At 57.0% G+C, this 21,349-nt stretch overlaps 7 protein-coding genes across 7 annotated transcripts; 2 read left to right on the top strand and 5 right to left on the bottom strand.

The window, feature by feature from the left end:
- Positions 1-20: 20 nt before the first annotated feature.
- Positions 21-1,131, bottom strand: VTJ04DRAFT_7145 (uncharacterized protein; the record flags this gene model as incomplete). Its single annotated transcript, XM_069365440.1, has 5 exons — positions 21-454; positions 509-636; positions 766-788; positions 967-993; positions 1,057-1,131. 5 exons carry the CDS (start codon positions 1,129-1,131, stop codon positions 21-23), a joined length of 687 nt encoding a protein of 228 aa, XP_069216474.1.
- Positions 1,132-5,513: 4,382 nt separating this feature from the next.
- VTJ04DRAFT_7144 (uncharacterized protein) lies at positions 5,514-6,518 on the bottom strand (the record flags this gene model as incomplete). Its single annotated transcript, XM_069365439.1, has 1 exon — positions 5,514-6,518. The coding sequence occupies one exon, from the start codon at positions 6,516-6,518 to the stop codon at positions 5,514-5,516; it is 1,005 nt and encodes a 334-aa protein (XP_069216473.1).
- Positions 6,519-7,021: 503 nt separating this feature from the next.
- Positions 7,022-12,313, top strand: VTJ04DRAFT_7143 (uncharacterized protein; the record flags this gene model as incomplete). The annotated part of the gene is made up of 3 exons (XM_069365438.1): positions 7,022-11,443; positions 11,507-11,884; positions 12,272-12,313. 3 exons carry the CDS (start codon positions 7,022-7,024, stop codon positions 12,311-12,313), a joined length of 4,842 nt encoding a protein of 1,613 aa, XP_069216472.1.
- Positions 12,314-13,479: 1,166 nt separating this feature from the next.
- Positions 13,480-15,039, bottom strand: VTJ04DRAFT_7142 (uncharacterized protein; the record flags this gene model as incomplete). Its single annotated transcript, XM_069365437.1, has 1 exon — positions 13,480-15,039. The coding sequence occupies one exon, from the start codon at positions 15,037-15,039 to the stop codon at positions 13,480-13,482; it is 1,560 nt and encodes a 519-aa protein (XP_069216471.1).
- Positions 15,040-17,382: 2,343 nt separating this feature from the next.
- On the top strand, positions 17,383-19,359 carry VTJ04DRAFT_7141 (uncharacterized protein; the record flags this gene model as incomplete). The annotated part of the gene is made up of 1 exon (XM_069365436.1): positions 17,383-19,359. The coding sequence occupies one exon, from the start codon at positions 17,383-17,385 to the stop codon at positions 19,357-19,359; it is 1,977 nt and encodes a 658-aa protein (XP_069216470.1).
- A 35-nt stretch (positions 19,360-19,394) lies between these two features.
- VTJ04DRAFT_7140 (uncharacterized protein) lies at positions 19,395-20,339 on the bottom strand (the record flags this gene model as incomplete). Its single annotated transcript, XM_069365435.1, has 2 exons — positions 19,395-19,703; positions 20,241-20,339. The coding sequence occupies 2 exons, from the start codon at positions 20,337-20,339 to the stop codon at positions 19,395-19,397; spliced, it is 408 nt and encodes a 135-aa protein (XP_069216469.1).
- A 163-nt stretch (positions 20,340-20,502) lies between these two features.
- Positions 20,503-21,178, bottom strand: VTJ04DRAFT_7139 (uncharacterized protein; the record flags this gene model as incomplete). Its single annotated transcript, XM_069365433.1, has 2 exons — positions 20,503-20,738; positions 21,088-21,178. 2 exons carry the CDS (start codon positions 21,176-21,178, stop codon positions 20,503-20,505), a joined length of 327 nt encoding a protein of 108 aa, XP_069216468.1.
- Positions 21,179-21,349: the final 171 nt, after the last annotated feature.

The following is a 21,349-nucleotide window of genomic DNA, read 5'->3' as shown; positions in this document are numbered from 1 at the left end:
TCCCCCGCGGCGCGCCCGACTTACGACGACGCTTCCGCTTTCTCAGCCGGCGCCGACGCCGCGGCCTTCTTTGGTGTCTTCTCCTTCTTGGGAGCGGCCGCCTTCTTGGGCGCCGCAGCCTTCTTTTCCGCCTTCGGCTTGGCAGCGGCTTTGCTGACGCGACCCGTCTTGGTCTTGCTCAGCGCAGCCTTGTCGCCCGAAGCCTTCTCGCCGGCAGCGGCCTTCTTGGGAGCAGCCTTCTTGGGGGCGGCGGCCTTCTTGGCCGGGGCCTTCTTCTCGGCCTTCTCGCCGTCCTTCTTGGCGGCAGCCTCCTTCTTGGGAGCGGCCTTCTTCGGGGCAGCCTTCTTCTTCTCGGCCTTCTCGCCCTCCTTGGTCTCCTTCTTGGCGGTCTCCTTCTTGGGGGCGGCCTTCTTGGGCGCGTCCTTCTTGGCAAGCTTGATACCGCCAGAGGGGCCTGGTTGGGGTTAGCATGGGATAAGAAAAGTAGCGAAAGGAGAAAGCGACTCACCCTTAGGCTGGGCGAAGATGCCCTTCTGGACACCCAGCTTCAACGCCTTGTTGAAGAGGGCATCGAACATGTTGTCGGTGACATTGATGGTGTTGTTGGCCTTGACATACTTCTTGATGGATTGGCGGCTGCGAGATATGTTAGCGACATGGTGCTGGTGATGATGTGGCAATTGTGTGTGGTGGGGGGAACAGAGACAGTGTTTGTGTTGACGGTCGCATGACGCGAATGAACAAGGACAGGACAAAAATGCTTACCTAGAGCCATTGCGGTCCTTGAGCTGTAATCGAAAAATAAAACGCGTCAGTAAAATTTGATTCCAACATGCAACTAAACCCACGAGGCGCGTGTGGCAACACGGCATGAGTGATGCATCACGATTGCCTCATGCGCGACCGGTCGGGCGGGGTCGCCCCAACACCCGAGCCGACACGACAAAATAAACGGGGGATAATTACCGCGATGATGGCATCAATGATCATGGCCTGAAAACCGTTAGTCAAAAAGCTCATTCGCGTCTCAAACCATGTGCAAAACGCGTCGCATACCTGGTAGGTAGGGCCGTGAGGCTTGGACGGGGCCTTGGCCTCGGTGGACTTGGTCTCGGTCTTCTTGGGAGCCATTGTTGTGTTTGTTTGGGAGTAAAAAGATGCTGGATAAACCTAGCGATTCTTGAGGTGGATGGATAGTGAAGAAGAGGGAATCGACTATCTTCTCAGTCTAGTTGAAGAGTCGAAGCGGCGTTGTAGAGTCAAATGGGAAAGAAACCGGGAACAAGAGGGTGGGCGGGCAGTCGCGCTCGGGGGCGTGGTCCGGTGTTTATATGGGAAAGCGGGGGGCTCACTCACACGCGAGTGATTTGCGGCTTGCGGACTCTGCTGCACACCTTCCCAGGCGCCCCAACCCTTGCACACCCGAGCGACCAGGGTCATTTTCTAGCGGGCAACTGGACCGTGCTTTCCCATTTTACAACACGGGAGTGGTCAGAATCTCTCTCGACCCTCCAGGGAAGGTCCGACACATCAGCGCCCAGCGGCCACAACCACCGAAGGGCACCTATGAGTGAATGAATGAGGCAGTCATGATCCAGCCCCCTTCCTGCCGCTCCGGATGTGTTGTGCATGCATGGAGACGGTGCCTCGCGGAATGCGCCTCGTCATTTTGCATCTGCTTGGTCTTCGGCTCGCGTGCGTTAGGCTGCGGCCCAATCTGTTGACCTTTAGACCTTATAGTCGAATTATGGCCAGTATCAACAACATATGAGCAACGAGCAACTAGTACCTGGGGTGGTGACTCGGGCCAGTCTGGACAGATGATGCCCGACCGGTGTCATACGGCTCATCATTTCGCGACAGAATCTAGTGCGACAAACTCCGAATTCAGGTCCACTGCCTGACCTTGGGCAATCTACGATATGGCTTCCTTTCTCTCTGGTTGTGATTATCTATCTGGTGCCCGATTCTTCAACTGCATGTCCCACGATGTCATCTCTGCGATCAAGCGCCGAGTTGGTGGTTGATGATACGTCGCCGTTGAGACAAAGAGCCCACTAGTCCCTGTTTACTTCAAAATCGCATCTTCTCAAATTACGCATAACCCCTCACTCCATGCACGTCACATCGTGCGATGGAGAGACCGGAAGAAAAAGGAGGTGAGGGGGCGGGGATGACCAGGTGTGTGAGAGAGAGAGGAGGGATGGAGCATGGACGGGAGGAGCGGCAGACTGATGATGACTTGGCCGTGAGGTGAGGTGACAGGCAGGGACCGGGGGGGCGCACGACGGGGATCGCTCTTGCTGCCGACTTGCCGTCCGTTGGCCGCCTCCTCCGCTGCTGCTGCTGGCTTCTGGCTGCTGCTGCGCTGTTGCGTTACGTTCCTTGTGTTTGGATCACTTGCCGCACGTTGCCGCGCTTTCCCTAATTGGGATGCCTGCCAACGGTATTATCACCCCCCTCCAAAATCCAAAACTTAAAAAATCGGGGAAACCACAAATTCGGGGAGCCAATCAGATCAGCCCCGCATTTCGCGAAAGCCGCTCTGCGTGCTGCTGCGCTGTCGTCGTCTCTGATCCCGGCGGACCCCCCGTCCCTCGACTTCGGGCCTACTCCCCCTTCTTCTCTCTTTTCCCTCTTCTCTTTCGATTCGGTCTTCAATGACGACGGTTCAGATCGGTCAGCTTTGTTCCTTTTTGCAGTTCGTCTCTTTTTAACAATCTCGCCACTCGATCCGAACACAACGTGCAGCTTTTGAAATGGTATATACGTCATTCAACTCGACCTCCTCGTCGTCGTCGTCGCGTTTCCGTCGTCGCGACCACCCATCCTTGAAGCCTCGACGCTCATCAGCCCACATCCACTTTGTCGCACCACTGCATAGAACCGTCATCGACTTTCGCCGACTCTTGCTCTGATTGATTTTACTTTTTTCCGTCGAATTGCTGCTGTAATGGGTGCCATTATCACGATCCAAACGCGGTGCATCTCGAGGTGCCCCGCCTGTTTTCTGCGCGCACCGTTTGACGCTATCCACACAGCTCTCTCCTGCCCCTCAACTTCTCAACCATCCAGCACAGCGCAAAACAATTCCTGTGCCTGGCTTCATGACATTTCATCGTCTTAATTATTTTAAGATCTCATTTTTCGGCCCAGGAGTAAAGTCAACAAATCAGCTTCCCTTCCCTTTGCAGGGGCATGCCGGACGACCTAGAAGCGCCCAGAGGAGGAATGACGTGTTTGTCCTGCGCGGCCACCCAACCACGCAGGATTGGTCGCCTCGACACAACCAACACAACACATTTTCCAGAATCCCGTGAAATGATTCCCCTTGCCGCTTCACGGCTCTAATGCAGGTAGGTGTGTGTGCTGTTCCGCAGGAACGGCTGTAGCTATTGTTTATCGCGTGCGTTAGGTCGAAAAGGAGTGCGTGTAGTCCCTGTCACGCGACCGTGTCTCGTGGCGGGGTGGTCATGTTGTCGGGTCCCAACTTTGGCTCCTGGCTTGTACAGACACAAGACCGTCGGAGCTGGGAACCGGTAGGAAATTGACTTGGGCTTTTGAAGGCTTGAGTTTTTGTAGAATTCTATCTGCGCTGTCGCAAGAGATGTCTTGCGATGGTGTTGTGATGGTGACCGCCCCGTTTTGAGTCGGGCACGGCTTCATCCCGTCGCCATGTGTCCTGGTACGCAACCAAGAACAACCATGACCAAATCAAGAGAACACAGCCATCTCAATCGCCGAAGGCTGAGACGCCATGTTCCAAATCACTTGAAAATTTCTCGACTTTTTTTCTATAAGCGTCGGGTTAACTCGTAATGTCGGACGGTGAGGTGAGTTGCGTCGGCCGACACGTCACTTACCTGTCCGTGGAACGGCCAAGCAGAGTTGGCTGTCGATGGGAAAAGTCCCTTAACGACTGCACCACAACGTGAGATTGTTTTGGGAAAAGCCAATATGAACCATTATATTTGCATCCAGGACCTATAATTCACAGTCCGGGTTGACTTCTATAGACTCGGCTAAGAACGAACCACGGTGAGCATTTTGCACGCTGCGTGTGCACCAGGCGTGAATGCTGCTTGGGAGGACTCGCTGAAAAACATCGGCGCATGAGACGGAGTGGTCGTACGGCTCAGCTCTCCTCTAGCTCGGTACTTGGCGTAGTGGGCGCATTGTTTAAGCAGATGTTGATTTGTCTCCCGTCAACTTGGAAACGTGTAAATGTAAGATCCGAGGGCTGGCGAAACGTGTCGGTTTGTGATGATGACCTGCGCGATATGAGATTGGCTGGGTGTGACTCCGGACCGCGGAACATAAATAGCGTATGAGTACATCCCTCACGTTTATGGCAGTCATGGAATTCACAATTCAAGCAGAGAGATACCCTACCTCCCCGCTGTGAATGTGACGGGGTCCTGATGACTCGGCTGTGGCAGTGTTGCGTACTTGACCTGGAGTCAATGTTATATTATCTCTCGCATAGCTAAGAAAATCCAAGCATGCACAAAATACCCGATCCCATATCAAGTTCACATCACCTCGTTCACCACGCCTATCCCTTAACCTACCCCTATGAAGAAAAAAAAATACGTACGTAGTTACAAATTCCCAATACAGGCTTGCCAATCCCTTAATCACGCAAGAGATCATGTTAATACCCTTGACACCCTACAAGCCATTTCTGGAATATATATATATATATATATATAGCTCTTTACCTCTAAGGACGGAGACAGAAACAGATATCGAGAGAGGAAGAGGAAGATTTATCCTCGGCCTCAGTCCGAGTAAGTACCTGACCTCCCTAAGATAGCTATGTCGGTTGACAGCCTTCTCCGGTAATAGATCAACGTGTCTATATCAAACACAATGATGAATACCTGAGGGAGCCGAGTCTGGCAAGTCGAGTTGTCGACTGGTCGTATACATATCGTATACATATATAGGTACCTAGTTTATCTCGATAAAACTATACCGATGAGACCAACCCGGGAACCACACCCTAAATAACTCAAAAGAATATGTGGATCCTAACCTTGCTCAGCTTCAAATAAGCCAGGGAACTGTTCATGGAAGAATGTTCAAACACATATTAGTTCCAGACATAGGTAAAAATGGTAGGCGTCATAAGAACTCAGCGTCGACGATGCCTTAGGCCACCTAGGGTAGGTTTGTATTAACATAGTACCCGCGGTATCCTTCCTCTTGTGATTTCTTTTGATATACCACAATACTCTACAGTCTATTATGTACCATCGTACGCCTGTACGCGTCTTATTATGCCCTGATCTTCCAAGTTTCCTCCTCTCTGCCAACGCCCGCGTGGTATCTATCGTGCAACGAATTTTGCTCCCAAAACGCCTTCGCCAGAACACTACATATACTCCCAACACATGATTTGCACAACCAAAGAAGAGCAGGTTTTGCTCAAAAACGGCAAAATCCACAAGAAATGATCACCCTGGTCCTGATGATATCTTCTCCCTCCACTCAGGTTCTCACACTCATGTTCACAACCCCATCCTCACACCACCACCCAACGCACTCACCGTCGCGGTAGCCTTGGCCGGCGTCGACGCCGACGCGGAAGATTGCAACTCAATCCCCGACGCCGACCCGACACTGGCACCATTACCCTTCCCGGTAACGAGGCCCCTCAACTCCGCCAGCGCCCGCGCATTCCGACTCCTCCTCCCCTCGCCGACGGTGAGATACTCGTCCAACCACCGCTCCTCATCAGTGTTGAGCGGCAGCCCCGCCAGCTCCATGCCCTTGCTCCCCGCGGCGAGCGGGTGCTCGAGCACGGTGGCGACCAGCTTCTCAAAGAGCTGGCGGCGCGCGTGTTCGGGCGCGTTGGCGCGCAGGAAGCGCAAGGCGGAGGGGATGCTGGTTTGCGCGAGGGCGGTGAAGAGGAGGAGGAACGTCGCGGGGTTGTGGATGTGCGGGCGGGCGGTGTGGTAGTAAGCCAGGGCGAGGTGGTAGTCTTTTTGTTTGGGGGTGTCTTTGGTGGTGGTTGTGGTAGGGAGGTCCGGGGCGTGGCGGAGGAGGACGGCGAGCACGTCGTCGGAGAACTCGGCGGGGAGAGATGGATGGGCGAGGTGTTGCACGGCAATGTCGAATTGGGCGCGGTCCAAGTGCCAGAGGCCGCGCATGAGGAGCTGGTAGGTGGAGGGGAGGTTGGAGGCGTCGGCGAACTCGTCGGCGAGGTTGGAGTTGGCGCGGACCGAGTCGTGGTCCAGGAGGAGGTAGTACAGGACGGAGAGCTTGGCGTGGACGGAGACTTTGGCCGAGGCGATTTGGTGGTGGAGGAGTTTGAGGCCGGAGTCGCCGCGCGGAGGATAGGGTTTGGGCTCGTTGGAGGGTTGTGGGAGACCGAGGGCGGAGAGGACGCGGTCGATAAAGAGCTGGTTGTCCAAGGTCTTGCGGTGGGTTTCGATGTCGCGGACGCCCGAGGAGTCGTAGGGTTTGGGTCCCTCGGAGGGGAAGACGGAGGAGAAGTGGGATATGTCGAACATGGCGGGTCCCGATTTATGTACTGGAATGTGAGAGGGAGGGTTGTGGTCGTTAAAGATGTCTCAAATCTTGATGTCTCGGATGTTTTGTGAGAGAGTTGTTGTTTGTTGTTTGTTGTTGAAGAATCCCGATTGATGCAACCAAGAGCCCAGGGATGTTGCTGCCTCGGTACCTGCATTGTGGCTGGAGCGAGGAAAGGTGGGTCATTCAACCAAAAACACGGGGACAAGTTGTGGCTGCTGTGGCTGATGTCTGCGTTTGTTTACAAGGTGCAACCAGCACCAATCGCTTGGGGGATCCACAGCGCATTGTCAACAGACACAGCGGGGCTGCCGTGGCTCGAGGGGGAATTGACTGTTTTGGGAATTGTGTTGATTGTTTTGCATCACGACCCGACACACCCATCCCACCATCACCACCACCACCGCGTCGACATTTTCCATATTTTCTTTTTCCCAGAAAATCCACACCTTCTCTGTGAGAAAGGTGTTTTTTCTTCATCACCATGTCGACGCGCCCAACACGGCGGGCTGCTGCCCGTCGCACCGCCATTGTCGAATCTAGCGACGACGACGCTCCCGACGCGCCCCAGACCGCTCAGCAAGACAGCGGTGATGACTTCACTCCTGCCCCGCCTAGCCCACCTGCCCGTCGCGCGTCTAAGAGGCGAAGGACCACGGCCGAACCCACAGCGCAGACTGCATCATCTTCCTCGGCCCCAACACCCGCACCCTCGTCATCATCGACGACTGCTGCCCCCGCTGCTGCTCCCAAACGCCGTGGCCGTCCGCCAAAAAAGGCTGCTGCTGCCGCTGCTGCCGCCGCTCAGCCTGCCGTTCAGCCTGCTGCCCCTCCACCACCCACCGTCACAGAGCCCAGCGAAGTCATGGACCCCGACCAGACCGCCGCCACCACCGTGTCGACATCCACTGCCGCCCCCTCCGTCGCCGACGACGATGCCACCCCCAGGAAACCCTCCATCCCCAAGAAGAGTGTCGCGCCCACCCCCGTGCAACGCTCCCGCAAGTCGGCCACCCCCGAACTCCAGCCGCCACCTACCGTCATCAAGCCCTCAGCGACCCCCATGAATGTCCTCCATAGCATCCCCTTCGCTGACGTCACATCGACTGTCCTCAACAAGCAGCGCCCGGCCGACGAGACGGTCATGGCAGCCTCGCAGCCCATCAAGGCCATGGACACCATCCTAGAGAAGCCCATGGACATCATGCTCAAGTCGCGCACCATGATGATGCCCACTGTCGTCGAGGACACAGGGCCCAAGCCCCGCATCGTCATCACCTACCTCATCCTCACCAACTTCAAGAGCTACGCCGGTCGCCAGGAGGTCGGCCCGTTCCACGCCTCCTTTTCGTCCGTCGTCGGGCCCAATGGCTCGGGCAAGTCCAACGTCATCGACTCGCTGCTCTTCGTCTTTGGTTTCCGCGCCAGCAAGATGCGCCAGGGCAAGATCTCAGCATTGATCCACAACTCGGCCCAGTACCCCAACCTCGACTTCTGCGAGGTCGCCGTGCACTTCCGCGAGGTCATTGACCTACCCGGCGGCGGCCACGAGGTCATCCCGAACTCGGACCTGGTCATTTCGCGCAAGGCTTTCAAGAACAACTCGAGCCAGTACTACATCAACGGCAAGACGTCCAGCTTCACCGAGGTCACCACCCTTCTGCGCGAGCGCGGCATCGACCTCGACCACAAGCGCTTCCTGATTTTGCAGGGTGAGGTCGAGTCCATTGCCCAGATGAAGCCCAAGGCAGGCAACGAACACGAAGACGGCCTGCTCGAGTACCTCGAGGACATTATCGGCACCTCCAAGTACAAGGCCCCCATCGAGGAGGCCGCCGCCGAAGTTGAGGCGCTCAATGACATCTGCCTCGAGAAGAGCGGGCGCGTGCAGCACGTCGAGAAGGAGAAGAACAGCCTTGAGGACAAGAAGGAGAAGGCCCTTGCTTACATCCGCGACGAAAACGAGCTGGCCATGAAGCAGTCCGCTTTGTACCAGCTCTACATCAGCGAGTGCGACGACAACATCGCCGTGACCGAGGAGGCCATCGGCCAGCTGCAGGCCCAGCTCGATGCCGAGCTCGAGAAGCACCACGGCAGCGAGCAGATCATCAAGCAACTCGAGAAGAGCTACGCGCGCGGCTCCAAGGAGTACGAGGCCTTCGACAAGGAGACTCAGGCTCTGATCAAGGAGATGACGCGCTTTGACCAGGAGCGCGTCAAGTTCGACGAGAAGCGCAAGTTCTTGGCCGACAAGCGCAAGAAGCTTGAGAAGGCCATCGCCAACGCCGAGAGTTCCGCCTTCGAGGCCGAGCAGACGGCCGAGCAGTGCGCCAACGAGATCGAGGAAGGCACCGAAAAGATCGCCGCCCTCGAGGAGCGCGTCAAGGAGGAGGAGGCCCAGCTCGCCGTCATTCGCGAGAACCTCAAGGGCAAGACCCAGCACCTGTCGGACCAGATTGCCGCCAAGCAAAAGTCTCTGGAGCCCTGGAAGGAAAAGATCAACCAGAAGCAGTCGGCCATCGCCGTGGCCGAGAGCGAGATGGCCATCCTGCGCGACAAAGCCAAGGCCGGCGGCAGGGCCCTCGAGGAGGTCGAGGCCAAGATCGCCGCCATCGAGAAGAGCCAGGCCGAGAAGGCCGAGGAGCTGCAGCGCCTGCAGGTGGAGAAGGCCGCCTTGCAGAAGGAAGGCCGTCGCGCCGTCGCCGAGCTCGAGAAGCTTTCCCAGGAAGAGCCCAAGTTCCGCGCGCAGCTGTCCAACGCCCGCCAGAAGGCCGACGAGGCCCGTTCCAACCTCGCTGCCACGCAGACCCAGGGCAACGTGCTCACGGCCCTGATGCGCATGAAGGAGTCGGGCCGTATCGACGGCTTCCACGGCCGCCTCGGAAACCTCGGCACCATCGACGAGAAGTACGATGTGGCTATCTCGACGGCCTGCCCCGCCCTTGACAATTTCGTCACGGACACTGTTGAGGCTGGCCAGCAGTGCATCGAGTACCTGCGCAAGACGAACCTTGGCCGCGCCAACTTCATCTGCCTTGACAAGCTGCGCGTGCGCGACATGTCGCCCATCGAGACTCCCGAGGGAGCGCCGCGCCTGTTCGATCTCGTCAAGCCCAAGGACGACAAGTTCCGCCCGGCCTTCTACCACGCGCTGCAGGATACTCTCGTTGCCCGGGACCTTGCCCAGGCGAACCGCATTGCCTATGGCGCCCGCCGCTGGCGCGTCGTCACGTTGGCCGGCGAGCTGATTGACAAGTCGGGTACCATGTCGGGCGGTGGCTCCACCGTCAAGAAGGGCCTGATGTCGTCCAAGCTCGTCTCGAGCACCACCAAGGAGCAGGTCGCCAAGCTCGAGGCCGACCGCGACACCCTGGAGCAGCAGTTCCAGGAGTTCCAGGAGCGCCAGCGCGAGCTGGAGGCCCGCATCCGGTCCCTGAAGGAGCAGATCCCGGAGCTCGACACCAAGATGCAAAAGATCCACCTCGAGGTCGAGAGCTCCCAGCGGAACCTGGCCGACGCCCAGCGGCGCGCCAAGGAGTTAGCCAAGGAGCTGCAGCCGTCGCAGACGGACGACAACCGCATGGCCGCGCTCGAGAAGGAGGTTGCCAAACTCAACCGCGACATTGAGAAGCTGCACGGCGAGACGCAGAGCGTCGAGGACGAGATCAAGACGCTGCAGGACAAGATCATGGAGGTGGGCGGCGAGAAGCTCCGTGCCCAGCGCGCCACGGTCGACATGCTCAAGGAGGAAATCGCGCAGACCACCGAGGCCGTGTCGGCGGCCGAGGTGCGCAAGGCCAAGGCCGAGAAGCAGCTGGTCAAGCTGCGCAAGGACCAGGCCAAGGCGTCCAAGGAGCTCGAGGCGGCGGTGCGCGACTCGGAGCGGCTCGAGGAGGAGATCCAGAACCAAGGCGACAAGGCCGACGACTTCAAGACGCGCGTCGAGGAGGCCAAGGCCGCCCTGGCCGAGAAGAAGGCGGCGCTCGCCGAGATCAAGCGCGAGCTCGACGAGAAGACGGCCGAGCTCAACGAGACCCGCGCCGTCGAGATCGAGATGCGCAACAAGCTCGAGGAGAGCCAAAAGATCCTGGCCGATAACCAGCGCAAGCGCCTCCACTGGGAGGAGAAGCTGTCCAAGTTGAAACTGACCGACATTGCGGACTTGGAAAGCGGCGGTTCCGGTGCTGCTCCGGCTTCAGCGGCCCCCAAACGCCCTGCCGTGGACGCCGACGGAGACGTCAGCATGGAGGACGGCGGCGACGAGGAGGAGGAAGAAGACGAAGACCCGTCGGCGCAACTCCAAGCCGAGGCCGAAGACGCCACCATGACGCAAGCCTCGGCATCATCATCATCAGCCCCCCAACGGCGCACCGGCCCGCTCGAGCTGCCGCGCTACAGCAAGGACGAGCTCGCGGGCATGGACAAGAAGACGCTGCTGGGCGAGATTGCCGCGCTCGAGGAGAAGACGCAAAACGTCAACGTCGACCTCGGCGTGCTGGCCGAGTACCGGCGGCGCGTGGAGGAGCACGCGGCAAGGTCGTCGGACCTGGCGAGCGCGGTGGCGCAGCGCGACGCGGCCAAGAAGCGGTGCGACGACCTAAGGAGGTTGAGGTTGGAGGGCTTCATGGAGGGGTTCAGCATCATCTCGCTCCGGCTCAAGGAGATGTATCAGATGATCACGATGGGCGGAAATGCCGAGCTGGAGCTGGTGGATTCGCTCGATCCGTTCAGCGAGGGTATCTTGTTCAGCGTGATGCCGCCCAAGAAGAGCTGGAAGAATATTAGCAATTTGTCGGGTGGTGAGAAGACGCTGAGCTCGCTGGCGCTGGTGTTTGCGCTGCATCATTACAAGCCGACGCCGTTGTATGTGATGGATGAGATTGATGCGGCGTTGGATTTCCGGAACGTAAGTTTTTTGTTCCCATCACCACCAAGTTACCTTAGGTAACTAACATGTCTGCCTGTCCAGGTCTCCATCGTGGCCAACTACATCAAAGAACGCACCAAGAACGCGCAGTTCATCGTCATCTCGCTGCGCAACAACATGTTTGAGCTCGCGGCCCGCCTCGTCGGCGTCTACAAGGTCAACCACATGACCAAGAGCGTCACCATCGACAACAAGGACTACATTGTCGGTCGCCGGAAACCGCAGCAGCAGCATGACCAGAAGGACCAGAAGGACCCGAGGTACTATAACCAGCAGACGACCATGTTGGGGATCGGTTTCGGTAGCCAAACGCCTGCGCACCCGCATCATCATCACGTCATGGCCACGCCCGGGTTGTTGGGGACGCAGAGGACGTTTTTGAACCCTTCGCAGGGAGGACAGCCGCAGGGATCGCAACAGGTTCGTGGTTCTTTTTCTTCTTCTGGTTCTCATTCTGCTTCTGGTTCTGGTCCGGGGGCTGGGTGTTCTGTTTCGCTTGCGCATCGGCCGCGGTAAGAAAGGGTTTGGTTTCATGTTCATGAACGGGTTTTGTTGATGGGGTCTGGTTGGATTGATGATTGATGATCATGATCGGGAATGGGTTTGGATGGGTATGATGATAATGACCGGATGTGTTTGGTTTTTCTCCCCCGGCTTTGCTTTTTTCTCTTTCTTTCCCTTTGGTTTTTCTTTTCCCCCTTCCCCCAGACCGGCCTACCGAGTCCGCTTGTTTTCCTTTTCTTCAACGAGAGACGAAAGAATATCTTTATTAATCCGTTGTTGTGTGTTCTTTCTTCGGCATATTAGATCCCAATGACGCCGGCTCCGATGTTGCGTCGGATGGGATGAAAAAGAATCGATTCTGGAGTTTCCCCCCCACTCTTTGACGTCCGTCCTTTCAACTCCGACTGTCCGTCCGTCCGTCCGTCATCCACCTTATCTACCGTTTCTTTATCACCGCCTATCTCAACACCACCACCACCACCATCACCACCACCGCCCTACTACCAGTATCTTATTCCCCGTCCATCCGTCCGCTTTTCCCCATCACCGTCGTCGTGAACGTCACAAAACGCCCACGTCTATCGTCTCTATCTGTCCGTTCTCGTTCTCGTTTATCGATCGACTGGTTGCAAGGGACAAACAAGGAAGAGGGAGGTACGAATCTGTTGTTGGGTTGGGTTCGGTTGGTTGGGTTGTGAAAAAGGGGTGGGAGATGGTTATTTGGATTTGGGATGACTGATCATGTCGTTTTTCTTTGGTGTTGATGGATATATCTGTATGTATGGGTATGTATGCCGGAAGATGACTGATACCTGCCTGGCTATGATGAACGCGCGAGTTGGGGTTGCTTGTATATACGTACACGTGCCGGAGTACGGAGTATACACGGGTCACTAGCGAGGGGTATATCAGGCCTGGGAGGCCGCCGGGTGGAATGGGTTGTGGGTGGCGCCTTGCTGGTCGAAGAGGGTCAGAGGTCAAGTTGTTGGGGTATATCTGTTTCTGGTTTGTTATGTCATTTGGGTTGTTTGTATTTCGCTGTTATGAGTTCAAGCTTGGGTATACCTGATCTCTCTTCCTTGTTGTCACTGGCATTCTCACCATCTTCCATGTCACAGTTCCCTGTCATAGGTAATATGTTCGATATGATTTCATGAAACTCAGGTTACCGTTCCCTTACCTGGGGAGATATATCATGCAGAGGTAGGTATTCGCTCCTGTCTATAGGGGATGACTATCACTATATTTCTTCACACCCACTTCTGGCCAACTTGCTCTGCGTTTTCGGCTGTGTGATCTGTCACCACTGTCACTGTCACTGGCACGAAGTCTCTCATCCATGGATATGATTTTATTCACTCTGTAATATCATACTCTTCATTGATCTACATTGCTTATCATGATTTTTTTATTCACCCACCACCTCTTATCTCTTTATTCTGACACCGCCATCCGTCATCTCATAAACATCATCTCCCATCTTGACACCCTTTCTTTCATCAACCTCCAACCTACGTGGCCCTCCACCTCTTGGTCCACCCACCCCGCTCCAACAACCACAATGCCTCCACCGCATAACAATATGCGCTCCTATGCCGCTGCCCCTCGCTGGCAACCTCCTCCTCCAACCCCTCCACTACCCGTCCCTGCTGCATCAGCCGCCAAATTGCCACCGCCAAGTCGGCCTCGTCGGCGCCGTCCCTGCCCTGCGTCCCGGACCCAAACTCTCCTTTCCCGAGGCGGTACATGATCCGCCCCAGCGTTTGATACGCCAGGCACCGCTGCGGGGCGTACGACGACCGCGCCAGCGTGGCGAGCTCGGGGATGGTGTACCCCGCCGCCTCGGGGGCTTCGGCGTGGTGGTGCAGTCCCAAGGTTACTGGTAAAGAGCGGGAGAGGCGGGGTGGGATGAGGCGGCCGCGAAAGTCGAAGCGTAAGGCCGAAACGGGGAGAGAGGATTGGGAGGGGTGGTACGGCGACTCGAGATCGGCGGGGGAGTCCGGAGTGGGAATGGGCGCCATCCAGGCGAGCTTGCTCGGGTCTGCGGGGAGGTCGGGGAAATATTTTTGGTGGAGCTTTTCGAGGAAGTCGGGGTCGGCAGGGTCGAGGTCGGGGACGGGCGGGGGCCGGGGAAAGTGCGTGTTGTGAGGAATGTCGGGGATGTCGGTGGTGGTAGTGGTGGATGAGGCGGGTTGTTGGGATGGCGGTTTGGGTTGTTGGTTTTTCTTGGAGGCGGCGGCGACTTTGGGGAGGTCTTTGGCCGGGAAGAGGTTGGGTGGTGGAACGGGAGGAGCGGCGTCTTCGTCAAAGGGGAGGGGTTTGGGAGTTGAGGAGTCGGGCTTGGGAGGTGCTGGATTGGAAGTTGATGGGTCGTCTTTGGGAGGTGTTTGTTCGGAACTTTCGCTGACAGGTTCTTGAAATCGGACAGTCTTGGAGGATTTTGAAGTTTGGTTGTCCCGGGTTGTGTCGTCATTGGATGTCTTCGCTTTGCCGTCAAGGTCCAGATCAGCCACTTTCTTTGGAAGACTCCCTGAGTCATCGTCTGGCGCATCTTCGACTGTGACTCGACGAGTTGGTTGCGGTTTCGAGTCGGAGGCCTTGGAGTTGGCAGGCTCTGGTTTCGAGTAACCCCTCTCCTTGTCGAAAGGGGAGTCAAAAGACCAGGTAGAGTCCTCGAGGTTGGCGCGTCGCAGGAGCATCTGGATGAACTTAGGATCGAGGTTGTTGTAGAGTTCTCTCTGGGCCTGGGCGATTTCTTCGGGAGTCATGGAGTTGAGGACGGCGCGGTTTTCCTCGTCGATTCTTCGGCGCTCGTCATCGACGCTCGGGGAGGGATCATGTTTGCGAGATTGGGGAGGTCTCTCTGGACCATATTTCGGCGGCGGAGGCGGAGCTGCGACGGCAGCAGCATCTGGTTTTCCTTGCCTCTGGCGCTTGAAAGCAGAAGAGCGTTTCTTGGGGGCGGGGAAGCCCGAGGGGGTTGTTGTTGGGTCGGGAAAGGAAAAGGAGGCGGACGGAACATCAATGACGTCCTTTTCCTCGAGGTCGCGTATTATGTCGGTGGAGTCCATAGTTCTGGTTGGGTCGAGGTTTGCCTCGAGGTACTCGTAGATTTTGGTTGTTGAATGATGGAATGGAAGCTTTGCATGCATGGCATGGTCGACACAAATGCACACAAGGCTGTTGTTATCTTATCAGATGTGGGGCTCGGGCCGGGAGTCCCCGCATGGGTGGATCCGCGGGTGCCCCAAGATCTTGGGTCTTGGCAAGAACGCTTGTTTCATTTGTTTCCAGAAGGGGCATGTTCCCGGAGGAATGACGTTGCGGGTCGAGGGAGGTACGTACCGAAGACACTGTGTCAGAGCAAGCACATGCATCGGGCATGCAGCTGGCTGGAGTACAATACGCACTCTCATACAACTGAAGAGTCTGGAAGAGATCAATATGCATAAAATTATCAAAAAACCGCACTGATGGTTTCTTTATTTTGAGCCTTTGAATTTCGGCTTTTTCTGGCTCAATCTTGTTGACTACTGCTAGACGGTGTTGCGATTCAAGTCTGCAAAATTCCATACTGTGTATTTGTCTGGAGAGACAACCTGAGCCATCCAGCAAAAACACAGAATTTGCTGCACCAACACCGCAGTACAGAAACCGGCAGAAAACGGAGGTTCCCTGAGCTTGAAGTTAAATCAGTGCATGTCATGAAATTCATTCATGTGGCGAGCTGCAGTATGAGTACTAAGTATTGTACAATACGGCAGGCAGGGTTACACGAAACGCGGGTCGGCCGTCTGATCGGTCGGTCTGATCTCCGAGAAATGCCAAGATTGGCCGCAAACTGCTCGTGGATTTCCTGTTTGGGTATGAGTGGAGCATACAGTGCCCAGCCTCTGCATCTCGCACTTGCTTGCAACCTGTTCCTGTTGCATGTCAGATGCTTCCTTTCTTTGCTCATCAAGGTTCCATGTTCACTGTTCTTGTCTTGTCTTTGACTCTGCATTTCCCCATTCCAACCGAACGACTGACCGACTTGCATCCGACCTAACGTTATGGATTGCCCTGCCTCGTCCAGTCAATACCCCCGAACCTTGGATGTGCCTCTGTCGTCTGACCAGTAACTGAAGTGCCTCATCAGGCTCCCTCCCTCCAATTCCATGTTGCTGTGTCTTGAAGTGTTCCACTCACTTGCTGCCGTTGCCGCTCTGCCGCGCACTGCCGCACTGCCGCACTTCCGCTTCCCCCTCTGTTCCTTTCTTTCTCCTGCCTGCCCGACCTGGCGACCTGGATGACCCGGCCCTGGTGTTTTCACTTTTTGTTGTTCCCTTCCCTTCTTTGCACACCCCTCCCTCCCTCCCGACCCGAAGTGAAATTTCCCTTGGGTCCGTGACCCTTTTTCTCAAGTGGCCAAAGCCCCGATTTTTATCGCCTGCTTTTGCCAAATAACCAAACCCCCCAAAGTCCCAAAATCCCACCCATTTCTCGTCGTCCACCTCGCATCCCTTCTTCCTCCTCTTTTCTCCTCCCAACACACTCTCTCAACCACCACCCACGCCATCACCGCCGCACCCAAATCCCATCATTTCCGCATCTCGTTTCTCCGTTTCCATCGTGCAGACACCGGATTTTGATTCGCCGACTCGAAATAAATTGATTTGTGTCAATCGATCGTCGGCATCGCCGTCTGCGGCAGTGCATTTTTCGATTTTGGGTTGCGAGTCGACCATCATCATCGCGAGCCCGACCACGAAGAAGGCGGCTGTTTGGTGGTGGTGTTTGTCGCGACATCATCTCAAGGCCAGTGCCGCTTCTGGGATTCCCGACGAGGTTGCCTGTCCCCACCTTGGCAACCCCAAATCGGAACTGGGAGCTGGGCCTTACCGATCCCGGCGCTCGGGCCAACCTCCACGGGCGCTCAGCCAATCAGAGTCGCCGCCTTACCCATCGCAGCAGCTGCCGGCCTCGTTTTTTCTGGGTTTTCTGGAGTTTCCTTCTCTGCACGAAAGGCTCCGCCGAAGGGACCACCTGAGGGAGTTCCCCACATTTCAGGAACCCCACCTATCAGAGCAGAGCACGCTCAGCTTTGGGGGGTGTCGTTCTACCGTTGAAGACCAACCACACACACTCCAACAAACATCCACTTCTTTCATCAACCTTTGTTTCTTTATTTATCGTCTGTTGGAAGGGTCCAAAGCCAGAAACTTGGGGGTCGTTCCTTGCGGCACCATCGCCTGCTGAGGACCTAGAGGAAGAGGAGTCGCGTTAGGGGGAGAGGAAGTCAGAACATGCAACATCATCATCGACAACAACATCAATTACCGACCTCATCGCCTTCGCTCTCATCGCCTCCATCGGTCCTGTCGGATCCCGGTTCGCCCTCTCGTTTTCACCACGCCGGTCGTGCAAACATCGAAATGGACGAGATTATTGTCGATCCCAGTTCCGTCTCTCGTTTCGCCATCATGCAACAACACCATCAACAACAGGACCCGGCCCCGGATGTCCTCTTGACGGCCGCCGGCCTCCCCCGCAAGAAACCTGGTCGCAAGCCGGGCAGCACCGTCAAGCCGAAACCTCCTGCCGACGGCACCGCTCCCGCCGCCGCCGCCGCTGATCAGCCTAAGCAGCGCCGGCCCAGGAAACCGAAGGACCCCAATGCTCCGCCCGCGCCCAGGAAACGCAAGGCCGCCGCCGTCGACGCTACCGACACCGCCTCCGAGGCTGAGTCCCGATCCGTCAGCGGCCCGCCGCGCCCAGAAAAGGTGGAGAAGGCCGAGAAGATCGAGTTAACCCCGATGCGCATGGACCTGGACCCCCGTCCCTCGTCCTCGTCGCTCGACATCGGATTCACCCCTCCCGCTCCCAAGCGCGAGACGGCCTCGGGATCCATGAACATGCGAAACCTCCTCAACGACGACCCGCAGCCGAAACCACAACCAAAACCAGAGCCAGCTCCTACGAGGCAGATATTCGACCCCGTCAGGGGTAACTACGATCCCATTCGCGACGGATTCGCGAATCGCGACTCGTACAGCTCGAACCCGCTCGCCTCGCCCCGCGCTCCGACCCAGGTGGTGAACCGCGCCAGCGCGTCGCCCTCCATCGCCAGCCTCGTCGATCCCCAGCCGACCGCCACCGTCGTGTCGCCGCGGTCGTCCTTCACGAACCCGCGCTACGAGTCGGCCGCCCCGACATCGCCTTCTCAGACGCCGAGGACTTCCAATCCGCCTCCGCCGCCTCCCCCTCCGCCCAAGACCGCCACAACAGCCACAGAAACGCGTCGTGCACCGGCCCCGCCTCCTGCGCCAGCTCCCACGAGCAAGCCCGAGCCCAAGACGTCGTCCTTCACGAGCATGACGTCGACTCCGACCATGTCCGGGGCCAACCCGGCTGCCCAGACAAGCTCCGCGCCCGCGCCTCCCCAGAGCAAAAAGCTCGCCGCCGTCGTGCAGCAAGAGCGCGAGTCCACCAAGAAGGCGCGCAGCACCTCGTCGGCGTCGCCGCGCATCAGCAGTCTCCGCGACGCGCTGCCGCCTCTGCCGGGCGGCGAGCGCTCCATCCTCGACTTCGGCAAAGCCCGCCCCGGCGAAGAACAGGAAGCTCCCAGCATCACGCTGCGCATCCCCCTCGCTCCTGGCGAGTGCAACAAGTACGTCAACTTTATGCGCATGGCTGAGGAGCGCTACGGCTGGGACGCTCTGCATCCGCGGCTCGCCGCCAGCCGCGAGCGGAAGGCGCGCATCGCGGCGGCGACGGCGGCGCTGGAGCGCTCGGGCAGCGGGCGCGACTCGGGCGAGGACATGGACGAGGACATTTTGCTGCACGGCTCGGACGCGGGCGAGAGCAACGTCGAGCCAACGAAACCCGCCCGGAAGAAGAAGCGCAACTTCAAGGAGGACGAGTACGACAAGGACGACGACTTTGTCGACGACTCGGAGCTGCTCTGGGAGGAACAGGCGGCCGCGAGCAGGGACGGGTTTTTTGTCTACTCGGGCCCGCTCATTCCGGAGGTGGAGAAGCCCCCGCCGTCGGAGGAGCGGCCGCGCAGGGGTAGGGGTGGAAGGGGGAGGGGGTCGAGGGGTGGCGGAGGTGGTACCTCACGAGGCGGTTCTGCTGCGGCTGCGGCGGCGGAGAATGGGACGACGGAGAGGGGAAGCGGAAGTGGAAGGGGACGGGGCGGTGGTCCTGGATCCCGTGGTGGCGGGGTTAGGAAGCCGAGGGGAGCGAAAGGGGATAAGGAGAAGTTGGCGGCGGCCCTGGCGGCGGGGAAGGCGGACAAGATGGTTGTGGATTCGACTCCGTCGTCGTCGTCGGTGTCGGGGTCCGGGGGGTTGTTGGGGTTGGGAGGGTCGACGCCGGCTGCTGCGGCAGGGGCGGGGATGGTGGCTTGAGTTTTTGTGTCTGTCAAACTTCCTCGCTCGTCAGCTTAGTGCCCAGGACCAATCACCATTGATGGTGGTTGGTGGTTTGACTGGTTCAAGGGTCGTGGGGATGGTGGTGTTGGTGGTGGAAGTTTTGTTGCTTGGTCCGGTCTGGAGGGTTGAAAGGGGTGTGTTGTATTAGGGTTGCGGTTCCTGTACCGTGATGTACATACCGCACCATCATTGCGCCGCTGCTGCATTGCGTTGCTTCTTTTCTTGTTGCTGTTGTTGTCGTCAGTCATGGTTGCTTTTCTTTTTTGTCGAAGCAACTGGACTGGAGTCGAATGGGCTGGACGGACGGACGGACGGACGGGCTGGACGAAGGAGTTGATTCATAAATGGGCTGCTAGGTGCTGCTGCTGCGGATTTTACAAGGATCCATTCACCCATTCATCCATCACACCATACCATACCATACCATTCCATGCCGGCACAAATGCCATGTAACCTACTATTACATTACTTACTTAGCTTTATTGAGGTTCACGGACGGGTGGGGGATACACCACAGGGAAACAAACAGGAGAGACCTGGGGGGTGTGCAATAATAGCATGTACTTGATGTTACAGCTATGTATGTAGGTGTTGTTGTGCTGTACATGAATTGTTTTGTGTGATTCTTCTTTGCGTCGGATCCATACCTTTGTTAACCGAGAATGTAGGGTAAGGTACTACTGTACGCTGGTAGGTATAGGTAAGGTAATCCCTCGTGAGATTGATCTCTTCCGTCTCTCCACTGGCCGTCTACCTATTTAAGGATCTATCCATCTATCGTCAGCTTGGATGTGGATTAGGTGGGTAGGTAGGTAGGTATTTAGTTTAAGATCCTCCGATCATCCGTTCCGGCTGACCATCCATCCATCCATCCATCCATCCACACCCACCCATTCCATCTCTTCGAAAGGGTGTTTTACCCTATCACCAACCACCAACCAACCAACCATCGCCATGACGTCTCATCCTAACTCCCCCAAACCGCCTCTGTCCCGAGCCAAGTCACAACGACTCCTCGTAAAACCCCCTCCTTCCTCACTCTCGCTGAACCGCTCAGCCCCCCTTCCCTCTAGCAGCTCAGGGTCATCAATCCCCCCCCCATCTTCCATTTCTTTCATGCTACCCACTAACCCCTTCCACCTTCTCCCCACCATCCCCTGTCGTTGTTGGATTGGCAGCCTCCTTCGCCTTCTCCCGCTCCCACTCCTCGGGCGTAAAACATTTGGCGCTCCAGGCGTGGATTTGCGCGATCTCGTCCTTCAGCGCGGCGTTGACCAGCCGCGCGCGCTTGAGCGAGGTTTGCGAGGCGAATTGCGGCGAGACGATGCGCGCTGTGAAGGCTTGGCCGCAGCCGCCTGTGTTCCCGGGGAGGAAGTCATTAGTGACGAGGCTCATTCCAGGTTCATGTTGTGTATATTTTTGTGTGTTTCGGTTGGGTTTGGTTTGGTTCGGGGTGGATGTGGTGTGTTTGTTGATATGTTTGTTTGTATGCAGTGTTGTGGTGGATGGTGGTGGTGGTGGTGGTGGTGGTGGTGGTGAGATGAGGGGTGAGACGGATACTTGGTGGTTGGGTTTGGGGTATTGGTGGTGGTGTGAATGTTGTGGAAGTGAAGAAGACATGGAGATAATGAGACGAGGGCAGTGAAGACAGGAAAGATGATGATGGATGAACAAAAATGACGTCAGGGTCAGACGGTAACTTACCTGACATGTCCTGGACCTCGACATGGGTGGCTTTGAGACGCTCGGTGAGAGCGGATTTGAGCGAGTCTTCTGTTATTGGTGTGTCTGCCATTTTTTGTGTGTGTTGTGTGTGGTTGGCGGTTGAGAGGAGAAAGTTGAGAGTACTACGATGTACTTGAGTGGTATTATTAAGTTGGAAGAGTTGATGAGGGGCAACCTGGAAAAGGAACCGGAGGTGCATTCATGGATGGTGGGGCCCTCGCTCCCGGTTGCAATCACTCCC

Source organism: Mycothermus thermophilus (genome assembly GCF_041956435.1).
Source record: "Mycothermus thermophilus strain CBS 625.91 unplaced genomic scaffold VTJ04scaffold_5, whole genome shotgun sequence".
Classification (NCBI taxonomy): Eukaryota; Fungi; Ascomycota; class Sordariomycetes; order Sordariales; family Chaetomiaceae; genus Mycothermus; species Mycothermus thermophilus.
This window is presented reverse-complemented; position numbering and strand designations above follow the sequence as displayed.